The 22,251-nt window shown below is 46.9% G+C and overlaps 1 protein-coding gene across 4 annotated transcripts in view; it reads right to left on the reverse strand.

Moving 5' to 3' along the window:
* The window catches only part of USP3 (ubiquitin specific peptidase 3), a 111,428-nt gene that overhangs the window by 37,752 nt on the left and 51,425 nt on the right, over positions 1 to 22,251 (reverse strand). For all 4 annotated transcript variants that reach the window (XM_085848682.1, XM_085848681.1, XM_085848680.1 and 1 more), the window contains exons 6-8: positions 13,466 to 13,557; positions 6,439 to 6,555; positions 1,099 to 1,212 (exon numbers count right to left, since the gene is read on the reverse strand). In XM_085848682.1, coding sequence (XP_085704808.1) covers positions 1,099 to 1,212; positions 6,439 to 6,555; positions 13,466 to 13,557 — 323 coding nt within the window. The remainder of the gene's footprint in view (positions 1 to 1,098; positions 1,213 to 6,438; positions 6,556 to 13,465; positions 13,558 to 22,251) is intronic.

Here is a 22,251-nt window from a genome sequence, read left to right on the forward strand (position 1 = left end):
AGAATTTTTGTAAAAGTGCCGAGAATTGTTATTCTCAACACTATTGCTAGTGCGGTTGTGCAGGTGGGACATGGTTGGGACTCAGTTAAGTGCGGTTGGGACATGTAGGCAAGTAGGTAGGTGTGAACAAGTGTGATAGTGTGTGTATATGAGAGCATGCGCATGCGTGTGTACGTATATGTGTTCACATGCATGTGCGTTTACATGTGTGGACGTACACGTGTGCACACATTTATATACTTATGCATACTATATGTAAGTTATACCCTTGTTGCTACTAGTACCTCATTTTCCCTTCCCTTCTCCTGTGCCACACCTCTATCTTATTATTTTTGGCTTCTCCTCACTGCTGTCACTCCACTCTTTTGTTATGAAGAAAGAGAAAATAAAGCTTCCTGGTTGTGTGGTAGATAGGGTACCTCCTCCGAGGTTATTACATAAACCGTACTAAATTTTTGTGTTGTGGTCAACAGAAGTGTGATTTGGTGTCCAGGCCAAGATTATAGTGAATGCAGAATTGACTTTTCTGCATGCCAACCTTCAGGTATCAATTCAGCTTCTCATCCTTATAAATAACAGCAGACAAATTCATTCATAATTTTTTTTTGCTCAATTTTATTAACAAACGAAAGAAAATTCCATTTTGTATACACAATATGTCGATGCCTTGTTACACATTGGTTGAATAGCAAGTTTCATATTGATCCACCATTGTCCAATATGAACGTAATACTGCAGACTCTTGTTAGAACTAATTGCCTTTTTTAATAAACATTTTCATAAATAGCAAACAAAAAAAATGAATAAATACTTTATTTTTAATTGCAATTACCTCATCACAATTTCTATGAATAGATATTCGTTGATGATCAAAGATAATGAAATGGATAAAAACTAGGTAGATAATGATTATGATGACAAAAATAAGTTGTATAAAGGATGTAGAATACAAATCGGATGAACAATGAAGAGGATAAGAATAATTTGTTTGAAGGAGTAAATGAATGACGACGATAAGCAGATTCATGAGATGGTTTGACATAAGAATGAAGACATGACAATGTTGAAGATAACGAAAGGATAAATAAGAGTGCGCACCTGAAGCTGGGCATCACCTTCCAAATGACGTAGAAGAGAGAGTCCGGTGAGATCGCCGTGGGACTGCCCTGCCAAAGCGCACAAAGGGTCTTCCGGAACTCCTCAGCCAAAGACCTGCTCATAACACAGCCAAGAATGCGTCACACTCGTTTAAATAAATAGAAATCCCTGATTTCCAATGTGACCAAAGTTTCAGAACATCGAGAAAAAGAAGAAGAAGAAAAAAACTTTCGGTGTGCAAGGTGATCTGAGCAGCTCGAAGTTATCTACGTGCAACCGACTGACACAGTTGAATAGTAATTGCGCAAAAAGGTTGAACAGCTTATTGGCCGAATCAGCCAATTCACTTTGAAGCAAACTTCTTTAAACAGTGAGTTTACTTCTGCATTATTTTCCTCCTCCTGAAGGTCTCCATGAAAGGTTTTCCAATGGAATTTGCAGCAGGGGTGAATGCAAAGCAGTGTAGTTACAGAAACGCTGAACAATGCAAAGCAAACACGATTCTTCGAGTCCGATGTAAATGCCACTATCTGTGCTCTTTCTTCATCTTTTCCTTCAACAATGACGGATTGACTGTATGCCTGACTGGCTGAAGTGAAGCACAGTAAATGTGTGAAAAATAAAAATACCACAAGCAGTTTGTCCAAATCGTACCATGTGTACCACCAAGTGCATCAGAGGACTTTAATCTCATTCATGCCTGGTGTTGGCTTAATGGTAAGGGTGGTTAGGGTGGCGGGCTTTGGATCCTCGGATCCTGAGTTCAAATCCCGCTCAGCTGTTGAATTAATACCAGGTGGGGTTAACTAAAACTGTCATTCCTCCGAGGTCAGCAAAATGAGCGCCAGCTTGCTGGTATCCTGTGTCGGAGTGGCGACCCGTCCAGGATTGTGCCCAATAGCCAAGGAGACTGCTAAAGCAGCACCAACGCTCTGCACAGAGTATGGTCCCGATCTCCTCCTACTATCTCATTCCTTTCTGGTCAATTTATTCAGAAGCAAAGGCAGTGCGAGTAACTTTGATAAAGTCATTATCTCGCGTTCCGTTTTCGGTTGATAACATGTTTAGCAACTTACAAGCTTCCGACAATATATCATGATTGTCATTTGGTAACCAACATCTCTGTCTGATAAATCATTCCAATAATTATATGCAAACAACAACCGTGTCCGTATCCAACAGGTTGTTGTGCCTGCCTGAATCATCTTAAGTAAACCATTACGGCAATATGTTTTGACAACTAATGATCCAAACACCGATGATTCACCTGTACATCTCAGGTATGACTTCTTGTGCTCAATTTTTGATGAAGATCTGAGAATATAATAATCACTCCACTTACTTTGTTTGTCCACCTCTTCTGGCACTCAAGGTCCTCTTCCAAGAACATCCATAGCAACTGCGTATGACAAAACCTAAAGCTTGAATGTCATGTACAATTTTTCTAGCAATAGAAGGTTGTCTTGAGATTGCTGCTTCCCCTTTCAAGCAGTGACGTGTCTCTCTACTGGTAAGGAACATTTCATGGTGAAGGTGTTCGATACGAGACCTTCTTGGCGTGAGATTGCAGATTCAACATTCGAATGACCATTCTTGTTCAAATCAAAAAGTATAAAAAGTGCTTATTGTTTTTTCTTTACAATTTTTTTTTAATTTTTTTATGAGACAAAGCAATCCCAAGCAAAGCAATCCCAACATCAAAATGCTCAATGAGCAAATGAAAAATGCTGTTGTGCTTCAGTGAGAGGTGATGATAGAGCAGGTGAGTGAAGTTAAACGTTGGCCTCGCCACGATTGGCAATAATTCCCAAAGCAAGAATTCTGCATGGATCGACAAGAGAGCCGTTGTGTGCAAAAGGCAAGCCCAGAAGCAAAACTACAAGTGTGGCATATGCTCCGCACAGCCTCAGACGTTTCATCAATGGGAAAGATGCGCCACCTGTTTTTCGTTCTTCAATGCTCGATTGATAATGAATACAGTGCTCCCTCACTATATCGCGGTTCACTTTTCGCAGCTTCACTAAATCGCAGGTTTTACTTTAATTATTTAAAATCAAAATTTATTATTTTAATTATTTTTAAGTAAAATATACTAAAAATATTATTATAAAATAGTAAAAAACAAACGAAAGTAAAAAAATATATATATATATATATATTGTTATGGCTGTGGAAATTCGCAGAACACCATAAAGGTTCCTTAGATCAGTTAGATAGATAAGTCTGTGTTCAGTTAGATTTCCCCACCGTTGTTTAATGGGTTTTATTCGTGAACACCAGGCTGCGACCCTTTGAGGTAGCCATTTTTCTTTTTCTGTCGTTATTTTGGATCAACCATAATTCAACAACCAAATCACCACCACCTTCGCCTCTTTACCTCCACAATCGCCAACAAACCCATACCACAAACATCGCATCACCTTCGTTCCTGAAGCGACGCCATCTTCGCACCAGCAGCGGCGGAATCTGAACAAACGACATCGCTGCGGGCAGAGGCAGGGGTTCTCTCGCCGCCAAGCGCATCGGTGATTTCCACGACGTCGGCTTTCCGGGGTCGAAGGTCGAGCTGTCAGACCAAGCGCGTCAGTGATTTCCACGACATCGGCTTTCCGGGGTCGAAGGTCAAGCTGTCAGAACGAGCGCTTCGGTGATTTCTACCACGTCCGCTCTCCGGGGGTCAGAGGTCAAAGGGCAAGGGTCGATTCTCGCTTCCCCGGCCCTATATAAGGACGAGCAGAACGGAGCTCCGGGTTGTTGTCGATCAGTGGTGAATCTGTGGAGCCGGCAGTCTAGAGGGGGGGGGTCGATCGGTTACGGAATCTGGGTCCGTTGAAGAGGGTTGTGGTGGGCGAGTGCGAGTCGGGAGAGAGTCAGAGTTGTTGGGAGTTGGCAAGAGTTGAGACGGTGGAGTTGAGAGTGTGAGGCAGTGAGTTGGTGAACGGAGCAGGGACGCGGAAGGGCACTCGGTGGCAAACCAGAGGGCTACATGGAGACCACCGCCGGGGAAAAGGGTGACGTGGAGACCACAGCCAGGGAGAGCTTGCCAGCGCCAAGGCAGTCCGGGGTGAACGAGCATCAACTCGCTGATCGAGCATCAACGCCTGAAAGAGCATCACCCCCCATTCACCGAGCATCCACACTGAGAGAGCGCCGGTAACCCCGTTCGTTCCCCCAAACCACTCTGCTGGCTGTGTGGCGCGAGCTTGCGTGTCCGTGTGGGGAACGCCGGAGAGAGCTCACCGACCACGCCAGGGGCCCGAGATCAGGCGTGGCTATGCTAGCTGCCGTGGGAACGAGACGTCGCGACCTGCCCACCGTCGCACCACGAGGGTGCGGGTAAGGCCCTTCGGTCTCGTGCGCCTGGCCGGTCATCCAGGCTCCACGCCACATACGGTCTACAGGACCCTGTCTGCCATCCTTATCTATGAGGGTGGCCATTTCTTTGCTTTGAATACAAGTTGTGGCGCCGTCTATTAAGTAGACCTGCCTAAGTGACTGTGCTTGTGAATAAACCTTTGCTTGTCGTCGGTGGTATTGCTTTCATTGCTTTCTTGCCTGTATCCGTGTTTTATTCATTGTTTCTTGCTTGTACATTGCATGACTGCCTTGCTTGTGATGTGTGTGTGTGTGTAAATAATAAATGTCCTTGCTTGTGAAATGTATCCCGTTCGCGGTGTCATCTTTTCCCCATTGTAAATGCCATCTTGCATCGTGGAATAATTAGTTGGGTTTTAAACACCCGGTAAGGAGAATCGGATCCATCGAGGTCGGCGATAATACCCGCTCGGTTATCGCTGTAGAACGGAACGGACCGCTTTAGTGGTTCGTGTCCCAAGCCGACCTGCGGCGAGGTCCTGCCCCTCGGTAGGTTACCGGCGCGGGGACTTAGGTATTTCGATACTTGGCGAGTGACCCTATTTCGCGCGGGTAGAATGCGGACTGGGCTGTGGTGAGGTTAAACCTCCACCCGTGACTGGTTTCTGGCGATAGTTCCAGGAGGGTCACGACTGAATTGTCCGTCCGGTGGGCAACGCGGTCACTATTAGTGGAAAGCGGCCGATCGCACGCCGGCGGGCGCGAATTCGCAACAATATGCACATTATTAAAAGAATATTAAATCGAAATTTAAATAAAACTACGAAGTGGCGTTGCGGGCTTGTACTAAAAACAAAGAGAGCCGCTAGCGTATGGAAAATGGAGTACAACTGCGGCTGTTTCTGCCCAGGTGAGATCGTACTCGGCACGATATTGGCTGTGAATTGGGAGGCGGCCAATCAGAGCATGGTGTTTTGTATCCCGGACGCTGAATGGCTCAGTGACAGCAGCATCTGTGGCGTTGTTGTCCTGTGTAGAAGCATCCCGCATCTCGCGTTAATTAAATAATTAAATAAATATGTGGTTTCTATTTCGCCGATTTTTACCTATCGCGGGTGGGTCTGGAATGCATTAACCGCGATAGGTGAAGGAGCACTGTAATTCTTAATTTATTTACATTGCACTCTTCTGAAAATCGACTGAAGAATAAAAAAAAATGGCATCGGTAAACCGAAGGACAGTGGTAAAACTTGCATTACGTTGATGTCAGTAGCAGTACAGTAAGCTTACTGATTTATATCCTCCCGATAATTCACGGGCTGGTGTTTGTTTGTCGCGCTACCCCTCCTACAATACTGGGCTGATTACATCCAGACTTGCGACGTAGGATCAGCACGACCCCAGTTGATGCATTGGGGTGTTTTTATCTTTGCCTGCGGTGTTGGGGAGGTATGGGTGGGGGGGGGGGGGGACACAAATTCTCAATGAAATGTGTATCATGTAGCACCACCTCCAGGTGGGGGAGGGTATTACAAGTCTCCACCATTTACAGCACAGTGTTTCTGTCCCCCCCCCCCATTTTCCAGTGCAGTGAGGTGTTTTGAATTACAAGCAGTAGGTCTGTTTTTGCTTCACGTGTGTAACCCTGGGTTTTTTTTTTTGGCAATGCAGAGCTGTCAGTTGCCTATACACTGCCCAAATAAAGGACATGTTGCATGCTTGGAACAAGATTGCCCATAAGGTGGGTACTCTGCTAGTGCATGACAAAACCGTACAGGACAAATAAGATTTGATGTAACATCTGATGTTGGGTCGATCGACTGTTTTTCAGCATTTCAGAGAACGTGCCTCGTAAAAGGCTGGTGATGACATCAGATCTCAACACTTGCAGGTGCAGAAGGAAGATTAAAAAAAAAAAAACATATTTGCAGAGAAAACAAAAACTAAAAGTTTGTAAATGACAGATTCGATACGATTTGTTTTACAAGCATTTATGTTGCAGAGAATTTCGGATTATGAACACACATGTTGCTGTCGAGGCCTTGACTACGTGTGTGGTACATTCTCCTTCCTGCTGTTTTTCCACTTCGCAATTCAACGGCTGGCAAGTCTTTGAAGTAACAGCAAAACTGTTGGATGTTACTGAAAACAAGCAAACAAACAAACATTAAGGATTAGTTGTTTACATTATTTAAACACGTTTGCGTAAAACAACTTCACTTGATGAACGTTTAAAATGAAGATGTTCAATGACTTCAAAGTTCAAGCACCAGGTTAAAACAATCAAAGAACATTTTTCTGAAAGGCAATATTAATTTTGAACAATACAGAGGAATCCGTCTTTATGGATAAGATAATTCCCCCAAATTTGTGGAGCGGTTTAATTACCCAGGAATTATGGACAGGTTAGTTTGTTTTCTCTTTCATTCTTGATACATGAGGACAAGCAAATACCACCCGTCATTTCACTGACGGTAATACTAAAGAGGGAAGGGAGAAAAATAGGGGGGGGGGAAGAGGGAGAGAAGGGTGGGGGAGAGAGAGTGGGTAGAGTGAAGAGGTAGAGGGGAAAGGAGAGGGGGAGGGGGAGAGTGGAGGGAGGGGGAGCGAGGAGGGGTGGGGGAAGGGAAGATAGTGTGAGGTGAGAGGAAGGGAAGGCAGACGTGTGGTGGAGCGTTAATTATGATTCATACCGTCTCATCAAAATAATTCTGCATCGAACAACAGTGAAGATGGAAACAAAATAATGTTTGAAATCCATTTTCTACAGGTCATACTTTAAATACCACCCAGACACAAACACCGCCCGGACACGTCCGGAGACAAACTCCGGTCCAGACATAAATACCGTCTGGACGCGTCCAGAGACAAACACCACTCGGACACGTTCAGAGACATACACCGTCCAGACATAACCACAGTCTGGATATTCCAGAGACAGAGACACAAAGAGAGACAGAGAGGGGAGGGGGGAGTCAGAGGTGATGTGGAAGGAGGGCGCTGCACTGCATTGGGAGGAGGTAGAGCAAGGATGGGACAGAGAGAGGGAGAGGTGGGAGTAGGGGAGTTAGCAGAGATAATATGTTATGCTGTATGAACACATCACACGCATGCACGCACGCACGCGCACACACAGTTGACATCGGCAATTTTTTCGGGAATGGGCACGTTGGAGTCGGTGTGATTACCAACTGCAGTCCTTACTGTATACAACACAGAAACCTTGAGTAGCTCTCAATGAAAAATAACGTTGCAATTATCGAGACGTTTAAAGGATATGTTCACAAACATTATTCTTTATAAACAGCTGCGAGTGACGGATGGAAAAAAAATTTGGCTCAGTAACTTAGAAAACACGTTATATGGCAAACTGCTCAGAAATCAGGTGTTATTGCACGGACCACTCGCTCAGGGTGACGGAGCACGGACCACTCGCTCAGGGTGACGGAGCACGGACCACTCGCTCAGGGTGACGGAGCACGGACCACTCGCTCAGGGTGACTGAGCACGGACCACTCGCTCAGGGTGACTGAGCACGGACCACTCGCTCAGGGTGACTGAGCACGGACCACTCGCTCAGGGTGACTGAGCACGGACCACTCGCTCAGGGTGACTGAGCACGGACCACTCGCTCAGGGTGACTGAGCACGGACCACTCGCTCAGGGTGACTGAGCACGGACCACTCGCTCAGGGTGACTGAGCACGGACCACTCGCTCAGGGTGACTGAGCACGGACCACTCGCTCAGGGTGACTGAGCACGGACCACTCGCTCAGGGTGACTGAGCACGGACCACTCGCTCAGGGTGACTGAGCACGGACCACTCGCTCAGGGTGACTGAGCACGGACCACTCGCTCAGGGTGACTGAGCACGGACCACTCGCTCAGGGTGACTGAGCACGGACCACTCGCTCAGGGTGACTGAGCACGGACCACTCGCTCAGGGTGACTGAGCACGGACCACTCGCTCAGGGTGACTGAGCACGGACCACTCGCTCAGGGTGACTGAGCACGGACCACTCGCTCAGGGTGACTGAGCACGGACCACTCGCTCAGGGTGACTGAGCACGGACCACTCGCTCAGGGTGACTGAGCACGGACCACTCGCTCAGGGTGACTGAGCACGGACCACTCGCTCAGGGTGACTGAGCACGGACCACTCGCTCAGGGTGACTGAGCACGGACCACTCGCTCAGGGTGACTGAGCACGGACCACTCGCTCAGGGTGACTGAGCACGGACCACTCGCTCAGGGTGACTGAGCACGGACCACTCGCTCAGGGTGACTGAGCACGGACCACTCGCTCAGGGTGACTGAGCACGGACCACTCGCTCAGGGTGACTGAGCACGGACCACTCGCTCAGGGTGACTGAGCACGGACCACTCGCTCAGGGTGACTGAGCACGGACCACTCGCTCAGGGTGACTGAGCACGGACCACTCGCTCAGGGTGACTGAGCACGGACCACTCGCTCAGGGTGACTGAGCACGGACCACTCGCTCAGGGTGACTGAGCACGGACCACTCGCTCAGGGTGACTGAGCACGGACCACTCGCTCAGGGTGACTGAGCACGGACCACTCGCTCAGGGTGACTGAGCACGGACCACTCGCTCAGGGTGACTGAGCACGGACCACTCGCTCAGGGTGACTGAGCACGGACCACTCGCTCCAGGGTGACTGAGCACGGACCACTCGCTCAGGGTGACTGAGCACGGACCACTCGCTCAGGGTGACTGAGCACGGACCACTCGCTCAGGGTGACTGAGCACGGACCACTCGCTCAGGGTGACTGAGCACGGACCACTCGCTCAGGGTGACTGAGCACGGACCACTCGCTCAGGGTGACTGAGCACGGACCACTCGCTCAGGGTGACTGAGCACGGACCACTCGCTCAGGGTGACTGAGCACGGACCACTCGCTCAGGGTGACTGAGCACGGACCACTCGCTCAGGGTGACTGAGCACGGACCACTCGCTCAGGGTGACTGAGCACGGACCACTCGCTCAGGGTGACTGAGCACGGACCACTCGCTCAGGGTGACTGAGCACGGACCACTCGCTCAGGGTGACTGAGCACGGACCACTCGCTCAGGGTGACTGAGCACGGACCACTCGCTCAGGGTGACTGAGCACGGACCACTCGCTCAGGGTGACTGAGCACGGACCACTCGCTCAGGGTGACTGAGCACGGACCACTCGCTCAGGGTGACTGAGCACGGACCACTCGCTCAGGGTGACTGAGCACGGACCACTCGCTCAGGGTGACTGAGCACGGACCACTCGCTCAGGGTGACTGAGCACGGACCACTCGCTCAGGGTGACTGAGCACGGACCACTCGCTCAGGGTGACTGAGCACGGACCACTCGCTCAGGGTGACTGAGCACGGACCACTCGCTCAGGGTGACTGAGCACGGACCACTCGCTCAGGGTGACGGAGCACGGACCACTCGCTCAGGGTGACGGAGCACGGACCACTCGCTCAGGGTGACGGAGCACGGACCACTCGCTCAGGGTGACGGAGCACGGACCACTCGCTCAGGGTGACGGAGCACGGACCACTCGCTCAGGGTGACGGAGCACGGACCACTCGCTCAGGGTGACGGAGCACGGACCACTCGCTCAGGGTGACGGAGCACGGACCACTCGCTCAGGGTGACGGAGCACGGACCACTCGCTCAGGGTGACGGAGCACGGACCACTCGCTCAGGGTGACGGAGCACGGACCACTCGCTCAGGGTGACGGAGCACGGACCACTCGCTCAGGGTGACGGAGCACGGACCACTCGCTCAGGGTGACGGAGCACGGACCACTCGCTCCAGGGTGACGGAGCACGGACCACTCGCTCAGGGTGACGGAGCACGGACCACTCGCTCAGGGTGACGGAGCACGGACCACTCGCTCAGGGTGACGGAGCACGGACCACTCGCTCAGGGTGACGGAGCACGGACCACTCGCTCAGGGTGACGGAGCACGGACCACTCGCTCAGGGTGACGGAGCACGGACCACTCGCTCAGGGTGACGGAGCACGGACCACTCGCTCAGGGTGACGGAGCACGGACCACTCGCTCAGGGTGACGGAGCACGGACCACTCGCTCAGGGTGACGGAGCACGGACCACTCGCTCAGGGTGACGGAGCACGGACCACTCGCTCAGGGTGACCGAGCACGGACCACTCGCTCAGGGTGACCGAGCACGGACCACTCGCTCAGGGTGACCGAGCACGGACCACTCGCTCAGGGTGACCGAGCACGGACCACTCGCTCAGGGTGACCGAGCACGGACCACTCGCTCAGGGTGACCGAGCACGGACCACTCGCTCAGGGTGACGGAGCACGGACCACTCGCTCAGGGTGACGGAGCACGGACCACTCGCTCAGGGTGACGGAGCACGGACCACTCGCTCAGGGTGACGGAGCACGGACCACTCGCTCAGGGTGACGGAGCACGGACCACTCGCTCAGGGTGACCGAGCACGGACCACTCGCTCAGGGTGACCGAGCACGGACCACTCGCTCAGGGTGACCGAGCACGGACCACTCGCTCAGGGTGACCGAGCACGGACCACTCGCTCAGGGTGACCGAGCACGGACCACTCGCTCAGGGTGACCGAGCACGGACCACTCGCTCAGGGTGACGGAATACGGACCACTCGCTCAGGGTAATTTTATTGTGCGGAGTTAAAGGGCGAGCCCATTTATGTCCAACTAAAATGGCTGCCAGTCTACGAGTCGGCCATCTTTGATTGTGTTGCAAAACAAAGTGAGGTGCACATGTATGCCATCATGTACTGTGCTTGTTCCAAGTTTGAATAAAATCAGAAACATGCATGTCTGAGAAATAGTTGTGGACACATGTGACAAAATGGCCGTCATTCGGCCATCTTGGACCTCATCCCCCCCAAAAATGATGTGTATATGTAAGCCATCATTCATTATCTGCGTGCCAAGTTTGAACAACACCGGTAAATGCATGTCCGAAAAATGGTTGAGAACGTTTTCGACATGGGGTTTTTTGTTTTTTCTTTTACAACTAAAATGGCCACCAGTTGGCCATCCTTGATTGCATCGCAAAACAAAATGATGTGCATATAGGTCTACATATAAATCATGTGTCGTCTTTCCACCAAGGGGGAATAAAAATCGATCCATACATGTCCGAGATATGGTTGCGGACGCAAGCACGCATACAGGCATGCACGATCACAAAAATCGAGAGACCAAATCCTTCAACCCCAAAAAGGGGTTGTGATGACGAGGTATTTAAAATAAACGACAACAGCACTCGGTGGAGCGCATACCTCTGCGAGGCTGAACAGTTTACATTTTGTATCCCCCGATAGGCTGGATCCACTGACTCGAACCAAAATAGAATCGGCTTGTTCTTGTCATCTAACAAACTCATCCACCAGTTTTGTCATAATCAATCCACAACTTTTTGAGATATGCTATATATCGTTTTTGGCTCCATTTCTCAATGGTGAAGAATCACTTTTAAAATTAAATAATTCTGGATTCGGATCTTCACTAAAATCAAATAAATCTGTCCTCGTCATCACACACCCAAACTGTCCATTTCATCTGAATCCATCCACAACTTTTTTGAGATGTCCTGCACACAAACAAACAAACAAACAAACAAGCATAGCACAATACTTGTGAAATACATAAAACAAATTTGACCTCAAAAAATAATTGGTGATTGAATTCAGTGACCTGATTTGTAAATCCTCTTCAAATTTCTCGTCATTCGGATGAAATTTGAGGATTTTAGAAACTTGACAAATTTGTTCGCCTTTCTGGAGGCCGATGCCTGGGGTTAACCTTTTGACCTTTTTTTACCTCAAAAACAAGAGGCTTCATGTTTATGATGAACTCGACCATGTCGTGAAGTTTTGTGAAGATCCGTTTAAAATTGTGGCCTCCAGGTGATAAACATAAAAACAACCAGACAGGCAGACAGGGGTGAAAACATAACCTCCTTCCACCTTCAGTGGCGGAGGTAAAAAAAAAAAAAAAGGCAAAAGCATTGGCGTTTTGCCATTATAAATACTTAAACACCACCGAGGCTCCCAGCGTTCTGCAAACACGTCACAAATTATAATAAACGCAGATCGAGAAGAAAAATCACTGTAACGTATAAAACATACATCAAGTTTTTGAAGTGAAACAGGAGAGGAGGACGAGGAAAGGGGAGGCACTTCTAATGACAAAACTAGTCCAATCATGAATCAGTGATTTGAAAAACAAAAACATAAACATCTGACCTCAGTACTTTCAAATAATTTCACCATTTGCCCATGACTATTTATCCACATATATCCTAATGTATTGGGAATTTCCACAAAGGAGTCAAAAAGGGATGGGCAGTGAGGGTGGAAAGGGGATACTTTTTCCGCACACGAAGCATGCATCAAATCTATGTATGAATCATTTATGGGCCACACAGCTCGTATCAAGCGTGAGTGGGTCATCTGTGAGAAATGTGCTTTTTATGCATGTTCAGCGGAAGGTGAGAATATATTTTGGAGGAACAAGCAAAGCTCGCAGATTTAATCAGTGACTTTATTGAAAAGGCCAATGATTGGAAATATCTGTGGATCTCCAGCCTTTGCAATATCAGTAAAAACCCACTGTTTTATGCAGCCCCTCTAATGGTGCTCTACATCCTTCCTCCTTCGACTTCCCCCAACCTCCACCCCTTGTCCTGTGCCTTCCTCATGATATGGCTTCTCAATTTCCTTCCATCGCATCTCCACTTTCTGAAACGCTTACCCACCTCCTCCCTTCCCCCTACCCCCAACCCATATTTCTCTGCTTTTTCTCACTGTTATATCAAAGGTTAGGAAAATGAATCCTGCTTAGTCCCGGGCTTTGGCCACTCTGTGCTTGAACCATCAGACCACCGATCCTTTGCTCTCCAGGTGGTTGTGTTTTTGCAGTTTTCACAGTTCTATTGATCTCCACCCACAATCTGAAGGCGGTTGAATGAAAGTGACATCATTTTGAACGTGTGTTGAGTAACCAATACCAAATAAGCACCGATTTCACCTCAAGGACTGAAGAACTGCATTCATGAAGCAAGTGTTCCCAAGATTTCGAAGTCCAGTTGCAGCTTGGCCATCATTTGCAGTCACATTACCCTGTGCACAAAACCGATGCCGTTTCTCAGAATTCACGTTCAGAAGCCATGGCAACCAGAATTCAAAGCATCTTTAAAACAAAAAGATGATCGATGACGAAAAAGAAGAAATAAACACTTGGAGGCTGAATAAAGCGGATGATAAATGCAAGAAAACATCAGATAACAGGAGGCTGATTCTTCCTTTCAAACTCCTTGCTAAACGAAGAGGAGGAAGAAAATATTAAAATAACAGAAAAGGGGAAACTTGATGAAAAAGGCGACAGAAGGAGAGAGAAGAGACAAAAACTATGGAAGGAGTCGTGACAAGTCAGAAAATGTGTAAAACAGGAATGAGAACAGTAAACCCCACAATATTGCGTATTCCAATATTGTCGGTTTCCAGCAATCGCAGGCAACATATTGTGTTCCAATTTAATTATCGCAGCACTTAGTTTGGGCCAATCGTGGTTTTTCAGCTGAGATGAGTCATTGTTTGCATCCACGTGTATGATTACCTCTCATTACAAGCCTCTCCTGGTTTCTCACGTGCCGTTCATTGTAGTAATCAGACCAGCATACAGGAACGAACGTAAATTAAAATATACCCATCAGAGATGGGGAATCTCCCGCCATTGAACCAGTTGGCCATCTTGGGTCCGGCCACGCCCAAAATCAATAGGGTTCTTCCTATTCAGGTGGTACATGTGTGACCCAAATTTCAAATCGATATGGCGAACAGTTTATAAGATATCGCACTCACAGCTATAAATGTTGATGCCCAGCCAGCCAGACGGACGGACGACCCGAGTGACAACTATATCCCCCTTCCGCCACGTGGCGGGGGAAAATCAGAGATGGGGAATCCCCCACCATTGAACCAGTCGGCCATCTTGGATCTGGCCATGCCCAAAATCAATAGGGTTCTTCCTTTTCAGGTGGTACATGTGTGACCCAAATTTCAAATCGATACGGCGAACAGTTTATGAGTTATCGCACTCACAGCTATAAATGTTGATGCCCAGCCAGCCGGACGGACGGACGACCCGAGTGACAACTATATCCCCCTTCCGCCACGTGGCGGGGGAAAATCAGGGATGGGGAATCCCCCGCCATTGAACCAGTCGGCCATCTTGGATCTGGCCATGCCCAAAATCAATAGGGTTCTTCCTTTTCAGGTGGTACATGTGTTACCCAAATTTCAAATCGATATGGCGAACAGTTTATAAGATATCGCACTCACAGCTATAAATGTTCACACCCAGCCGGCCAGCCGGACGGACGGACAACCGGGTTGACAACAATATCCCCCTTCCACCAGGCGGCGGGGGATAAAAATGAATCGCTATCAAATAGGATACGACATACGGAGATCCAACAACACGAGAATCCAGTCGTCACACAAGTTAATAATAGTGCCCGAATGTTAAACGATGAACACAATTAATCGTGCCAAAAGGCAAAAGGTCATAACATTGTGTGAAGAAAATGAGTTGTTAGAAACGTCGACAAGAAAGGAAAGTGTGGCATTTGCGGGCTGCCATTACCTGATCAATGAATCAACTGTGGGTAAACGCGAGTCAAATATCTGTTCAAGTGTTCCCGCTCCACAAAGCGCAAAAGGCTCATTCCAGTCCCGTGATCGTCGCATTGAAAGGATGAAAAAAGTACTTAATGTTTGGATCGAGGAAAAAATAGAAAAAAAATGCCTTTGAGTGGACCAGTGTATGGCAGAACAGAATGTGGATCTACTCAGACTTTGAGTGGACTGGTATATGGCAGAAGCCATTGTGGATCTACTTGGACTTTGAGTGGACCAGTGTATGGCAGAACCCATTGTGGATTTACTTGGACTTTGAGTGGACCAGTGTATGGCAGAACCCATTGGGGATTTACTCGGACTTTGAGTGGACCAGTGTATGGCAGAACCCATTGGGGATTTACTCGGACTTTGAGTGGACCAGTGTATGGCAGAACCCATTGGGGATTTACTCGGACTTTGAGTGGACCAGTGTATGGCAGAAGCCATTGTGGATCTACTTGGACTTTGAGTGGACCAGTGTATGGCAGAAGCCATTGTGGATCTACTTGGACTTTGAGTGGACCAGTGTATGGCAGAAGCCATTGTGGATTTACTTGGACTTTGAGTGGACCCCAGAGTATGGGAGAAATCACTGCAGATTTACCAAACCTTTTCAAGAGGCACCCGGGGCTGATGGCTCCAGTTCAACCATGGCTCATGGAATGATTTGAGGTGAAGGGATTTATGTCGGAGCAGGTTTTTAACACCAAAGAAATGGGATTATTTTGGAAGAGGATGCCATCTCATACCTTCCTGTCCAAGCAGGGCAGATCTGCTCTGGATCAAGGTGGCCAAGGATCATTTTACCCTTCATCTACGTGGCAATGCAACAGGTGACTTCATCTGCTCCTGAGGATCCAACAGCCATCGAAAATTCAACATCCACATCTTTCTAACCTCCACCCTCCCCACTCTGGAAGCATCATTATCATCATCTCCAAGTTAAGTCTTGTGTTTTCTATTTATGGTGGAGTACAGTATGAACAGTACGTAATATGTTTACCCTCACCAACCCCGGTGTTTTAGAATAAATTTAAAAGCTAAAACTTGTGTTATTGTTTATTACGTCTGCCACCAAAGGTGAAGGAGGTGATGTTTTCACCCCTTACTGTCCATTTGTTTGTCTGTCTGTTTGTTTGTGTGCAGGATATCTCAAAAAGTTGTGGACAGATCCAGATGAAATTTTGTGGACAGGTTGGGTGTGTGACAAGGAATAACTGATTAGATTTTGGTGAAGATCCGGATCCAGCTACGATAATTTTCTTAAGTGATTCTTCACCACTGAGAGATAGGGCAAAAAATGATATATAGCACGATATCTCAAAAACCGTTGCAGACGGATTTGGATGAAACGTGTTGGACATATTGGGTGTGTGACGGACGATTTGATTCCATTTTGGAGAAGATCCAAATCCGGATCTGGAGACAAGAATTATTTAATTTTAAAAGTGATTCTTCACCAGTGATTGGGCCAAAAACGATAAAATGCTGTAAAGCATGATATTTCAAAAATGTAATGGGCCCGATATGTTCTCGTGGATTAGGCATTGCTTGGCGGAGGTATGTGCTCTACCGAGTGCCCTTCTAGTTTTATGCTGTATTAATTGTATTTCCATGTTTATTTCAATGTTAACATGCCTTCTATACATATTATTTACACATTTATTTCAATTGTAATGTGTTTATTTCTGGCTGCCGTCCATCTTCCTCAATATTTTCTCCAAGTCCAGGAACCAAACTTCCCTTTTCCCATTGGCTCTTGTTTCCACGATCGCGGTGTTTTCCAGGAACCGAACCCCTGTGATATTGGAGGGTTTCCTTTACTGTTAAATGAAAAACAAAAAAAAAAGAGAGAAGAACAACAAAAATAATATGAAAATAAAAAAAAATAAAAAAATGTGGAGGATGCTAATTAAAAAGAGCAAAAGGAAAAGGTGGCAAGAAAGAGCAAAATAAAAACAAGAAATAAAAAGGGAAGACTTAAAAGGACTAGTACATGAGAACAGAGCAGAACTAGAACGGGCACTCGTAGAGCGCATACCTTCGCCGCAGCCACTACTTACCTTTGTATTAAGTTGTCCACAACGCATCTCAATACAAATATGCATTTCGTGACCCCCATGACCTTTGACCCACAACCGCTACCTAGGGTGACAATAGTACTATACCTTGTGTTATTTCAGAAGATGGGGAATTGAACACTGAACAATTTGGAGTTAATTTGATGTAAATCGGAAACATATTGTTACGTTTGAGGGGGGGGGGGTATGCATTCAAAGGGTAATTAGGATGTTTAATTAGGTATGCCATGCTGTTCGAGTTTACCAGGATCTCGATGTAATAAGTAGCAATTCAGTGGTGATAAGTTGTCTAGTAAATGTTCATTTCTTCAAGGGGGAAATGATAATTGTCACGTAATTAGATAGGGACACGGGATAGGGTAAGTGTGTCTGCGTAAACCCCTTTTGGTATTCTCTGGAGGCTGGCCGTGACGTCACAGGACAGTGCTGCGGATGGCTCCGCCCCGTGATCACGATTGGCAGAAGGCGACGGCGGTGGGCCAATAAACGGCTCGATTGGAAGTGACGAGGACAGGAGGATAAAAAGGTTCTGTTCGGGGTCGAAAAGGAAGAGGAAGAAGATCGGGACAAAACGATCGTGTTTTTTTTGGTGTGGAGGCTGTTGCGCGGAGAGCGTCCTTCTTGTTGTGCTGATTCGATCGTGTTCTTCATCGTGTCTTGGAGCCTTGCTGAGCCTCGTGCCTCACCTTGGTTGGCTCTGGGGTTCTGCTGAATCGGAGTACGGGGTCGAAAGGCGGGCGGACCTGCCTCCCTCTCCTGCTCGCAACTTGGCGCCAGAACTGGTTCCCTGGCGGCTGTGAGCGGACTTGGGCCAAGACCAGGAGGTCGATAGCACCACGGTTTCTGACGAGAGACGAGAGCAAGGCCAGCTCGTCCGACGCCGATCCAGGGACAGTTGCGTCCACACCACGGTCCAGCCTGACCACCAGAAATAGCTACGTTTTGTGTGTGTGTGTGTGTGTGTGTGTGTGTGTGTGTGTGTGTGTGTGTGTGTGTGTGTGTGTGTGTGTATGTATGTATGTATGTATGTATGTATGTATGTATGTATGTATGTGTGTATGTGTGTGTGTGTGTGTGTGTGTGTGTGTGTGTGTGTGTGTGTGTGTGTGTGTGTGTGTGTGTGTGTGTGTGTGTGTGTGTGTGTGTGTGTGTGTGTGTGTGTGTGTGTGTGTGTGTGTGTGTGTGTGTGTGTGTGTGTGTGTGTGTGTGTGTGTGTGTGTGTGTGTGTGTGTGTGTGTGTGTGCGCGCGCGCGCGCGCGCGGCACCTTAGAGGGTTTGAGATCTGTATATTCATTGGAATTGTCTGTTTTTTCCCCACGCCCGATCCCACACCATCCCGTCGAATCGCCCCGGATCCCTCTTCTTGCCGAGTCTTGTTATTTCTGGTCAATAGTAAAAACAAATAAACATCATCAACTCAGTGAAAAGTGACTCGTGCCACCTTCCTCGCCCCGTTTGCGGTAGAGCGATTTGAACCGCCATGTTTGGGTTATAAATAAATAAACCGCCTCCATCGTTTCGGCTCATTCTACGTTGGCGGGACTGTTCAAGTCCCGTGGACGTCACAATATTAACCGTTTTCATCATGAAAAAACGATGTTGACCTTTTTGTGACCTTGACCTTTGATCCGATCACTCCCAAAATCTAATGGATTTGTCCTTTCATGATGCCAAACAAATCCAAAACAATGAAAGCCTCTCTGCGTTTTGTTTTTTTTTTGCGTTAAGTTGTCCACAACGCTTTCCGATATAAATGTGAATTTGTGTGACCCCCTTGACCTTTGACCCCCAACCGCTGCCTTGGGTGACAAAAGTACTTTTCCATGTGTCATATTAGATGGGGAATTTAATTTTGAACATTTTGGAGTTAATTTGCTGTAAATCAAAACAAAATTGACAATTTAATCGTGAAAAAACGATTTTGACCTTGACCTTAACCTTTGATCCGATCGCTCCCAAAATCTAATCGATTTGTCCTCTCGTGATGCCAAACACATCCACAAAAATTCATGACAATCTGCGAAGTGGTTTTTGTGTAATGTTGTCCACAACGCTTCCCAATCAAAAACTCCACTTTGATGACCCCCTTGACCTTTGACTTCCACAGACTAACTAGGGTTGCAAACACTATACCATACGCTATATCAGTGGATCGGGATTTGAATACTGAACATTTTGGACTTAATTTGATGTAAATCGGAACAAAATTGACACTTTAATCGCAAAAAAACGATTTTGACCTTTTTGTGACCTTGACCTTGACCTTTGATCCGATCGCTCTCAAAAGCTTCGCCTGGCGTCCTTGAGTAACTGCACATCATCTCTGAAAATCTCTTGCAAATCGGTCCAGCAGTTTTTGCGCAATGTTGTCCGCACACATATTTACCAATAAATAAATACACAGGGGTCAATACAATACCTTCGTTAAACGAAGTTTGCGAAGGTAATGAGCGGTGTGGGTTGAGCAGTCAGTGTCAGTGCGCACATAAGCTAATTGGCACAAGTGGTTGAAGACAAATGAAACACCAAAATAAACACATGGAATGTGAAATGAAAAAAAATGCTCAGAGAATTAAAGGATATCGAGGAGGAAGAAACAGGACCAAGCTGATAAAAACAAACATGGAAAGTTGTTTTAGTTTACAGCAAAGTGTAAAAGTAATATCGACTCGGTGGCATAATGGTTAGAGCGTCCACTGTGAGTCTTGGAGGTTGGTGGTTCGAATACCAGCCAAGTCCAAAAAAATTGGCGGATTGAAGCTTTCAAAACTGGTGTGTGCTGCTTCCTTGCTTGATGTCCAGCATTTTATAAGGAGAGAGCAGGGATAAACAATTAAAAGTTAAGTTAAATTGTGCAGGTTTTATGGACCTAATGGCCTCCTAATGCATTGAAGTCCTTCATAGGGAACTCTTTTAATGTACTAGAAATACCCGCTCCCAACAGAAACGGCAAGTAAGAGCAACTTTAAGTTGGAGGTGGCCATCCCAACTGAGTAGAATGTTTCCATGTACACCTAGAGTACAACCAAAATGTTTCAACCTGTTTCCTCCAGCAGTTTAGGTGAACATAGAACAAAGAGCAGAGCCGATATGAAAACTGTCCAAGTCGTTTTTGATTCGATAAGATTTTCATACAGAGATACCATGACAATACAGGACTATCAACTGTTGGGACTTGGAATACACCCTAACCACCCCACCCCAGGAGCAGCACGACACATTACACGATACCCGTTTGCAGTGCCTATACGAAGACTACACCCGCTTTCAAATTTTCACCTTTTGTTGCTTTATAGCCTGGAATGAAGTTGGATTACATCAGACTTTTTCCACCTTTATTTACACATCGTAACCGACAACTTCCAAATGAAAAACAAATTCTACAAATTTCAGAAAATTAATTAAAAATACAAAGCTAGAATATCTTGGTTGGACAACTGTCCACCTCCCTGAGTTATTACTTGGTGGAAGCACCTTTGATAACAATTACAGCTGTGAGTCTGTTGGGAGAGGTCTCCACCAACTTTGCACACCTTGATTGGGCAATATTTGCCCATTTTTCTGTACAAAACTGTTCAAGCTCAGTCAAGTTGCACAGGGAGCATTGATGAACAGCAATCTTCAAGTCATGCCACAGATTTTCGATTAGATTGAGGTTGGGGTTCTGACTGGGCCACTCAAAGACATTTATCTTTTTGTGCCTTATCCACTCCAATATAGCTTTGGCTGTGTGCTTCGGCTCGTTGTCATGCTGAAAGGTGAACTTCCACCCCAATTTCAGCTTTCTTGCAGAGGTCAGCAGGTTTTCCTCTCGGATTTTTCTGTATTTTGCTCCATCCATTGTCCCTTCTATCCTGGCAAGTGCCCCAGTCCCTGCTGATGAGAAACATCCCCATAGCACGATGCTGCCACCACCATGCCTCACATTAGGGATGGTGTTCTTTGGGTGACGTGCTGTGTTGGGAAAGTACCAAACGTAACATTTTGCATTTCGGATTTCCATCTTGGTTTCGTCAGAGCACAAAACTTTTTGTCACATGGCTTCAGAATCTCCAGTGGTTTTTTTGCAAACCTCAAACGGGACTCAAGGTGGGCTTTTTTGAGTAATGGCTTCCTTCTTGACACCCGACCATACAGGCCAGACTTGTGGAATGCTTGAGATATTTTTGTCACGTGCACACATTGACCAGTGTTTGCCGTAAAGGCATGTAACTCTTTCAAAGTTGCCATTGGCCTCTTGGAGGCCTCTCTGATCAGTCTCCTCCTTGCTTGGTCATCCAGTTTGGAGGGACGGCCTGATCTAGGCAGGGTCTTGGTGGTACCATACGCCTTCCACTTCTTAATGATTGTCTTAACTGTGCTCCAAGGGCTATTCCAGGTTTATGAAATATGTTTACACCCATCCCCTGATCAGTGCCTTTCCCCAACTTCATCCCGGAGGTCTTTTGAAAGCTCCTTGGTGCTCATGGTTGAGTATTTGTTGTGAAATGCACTACCCAGCAGAGGAAACGCACAAGAACAGTTGATTTTATTCTGAAATAATCAGAATCACGACAATGTAACACGGGTAGAGGCCAATTAACTTGGTGTGTGATGATGAAGGTGATTGGTTACACCTGAGCTAATTTGCAATTGCTATGAAAAGGGGGATTGACACTTATCCAACCAAGATATTCTAGTTTTGTATTTTTAATTAATTTTCTGAAATTTATAAAATTTGTTTTTCACTTGGAAGTTGTGGGTTACAATGTGTAAATAAAGGTGGGAAAAGTCTGATTTGATGAAATGTAATTCCAGGCTATAAGGCAACAAAAGGTGAAAAGTTTGAAAGGGGGTGTAGATTTTCTATAGGCACAGTAGATAAATAATTTGATTCTACTCCCCTCCCAAACCGCCATGACAATTAATTTTAATGCCTGAACCCTTCCTGGGCACATCCCAAGTAAAACCACCAAATTTCAACTCATTCTGTCCAGCAGTTTGGGAGTACATTCAACCCCCCCCAAAAAATCTATTAAATTATTGTTTAGGAAAATAAAATGGAGAAAAAGCT

The sequence above is a fragment of the Eptatretus burgeri genome, chromosome 12, assembly GCF_056783735.1.
Source record: "Eptatretus burgeri isolate ZD-2024b chromosome 12, Ebu_testis_v1, whole genome shotgun sequence".
Taxonomy (NCBI): Eukaryota; Metazoa; Chordata; class Myxini; order Myxiniformes; family Myxinidae; genus Eptatretus; species Eptatretus burgeri.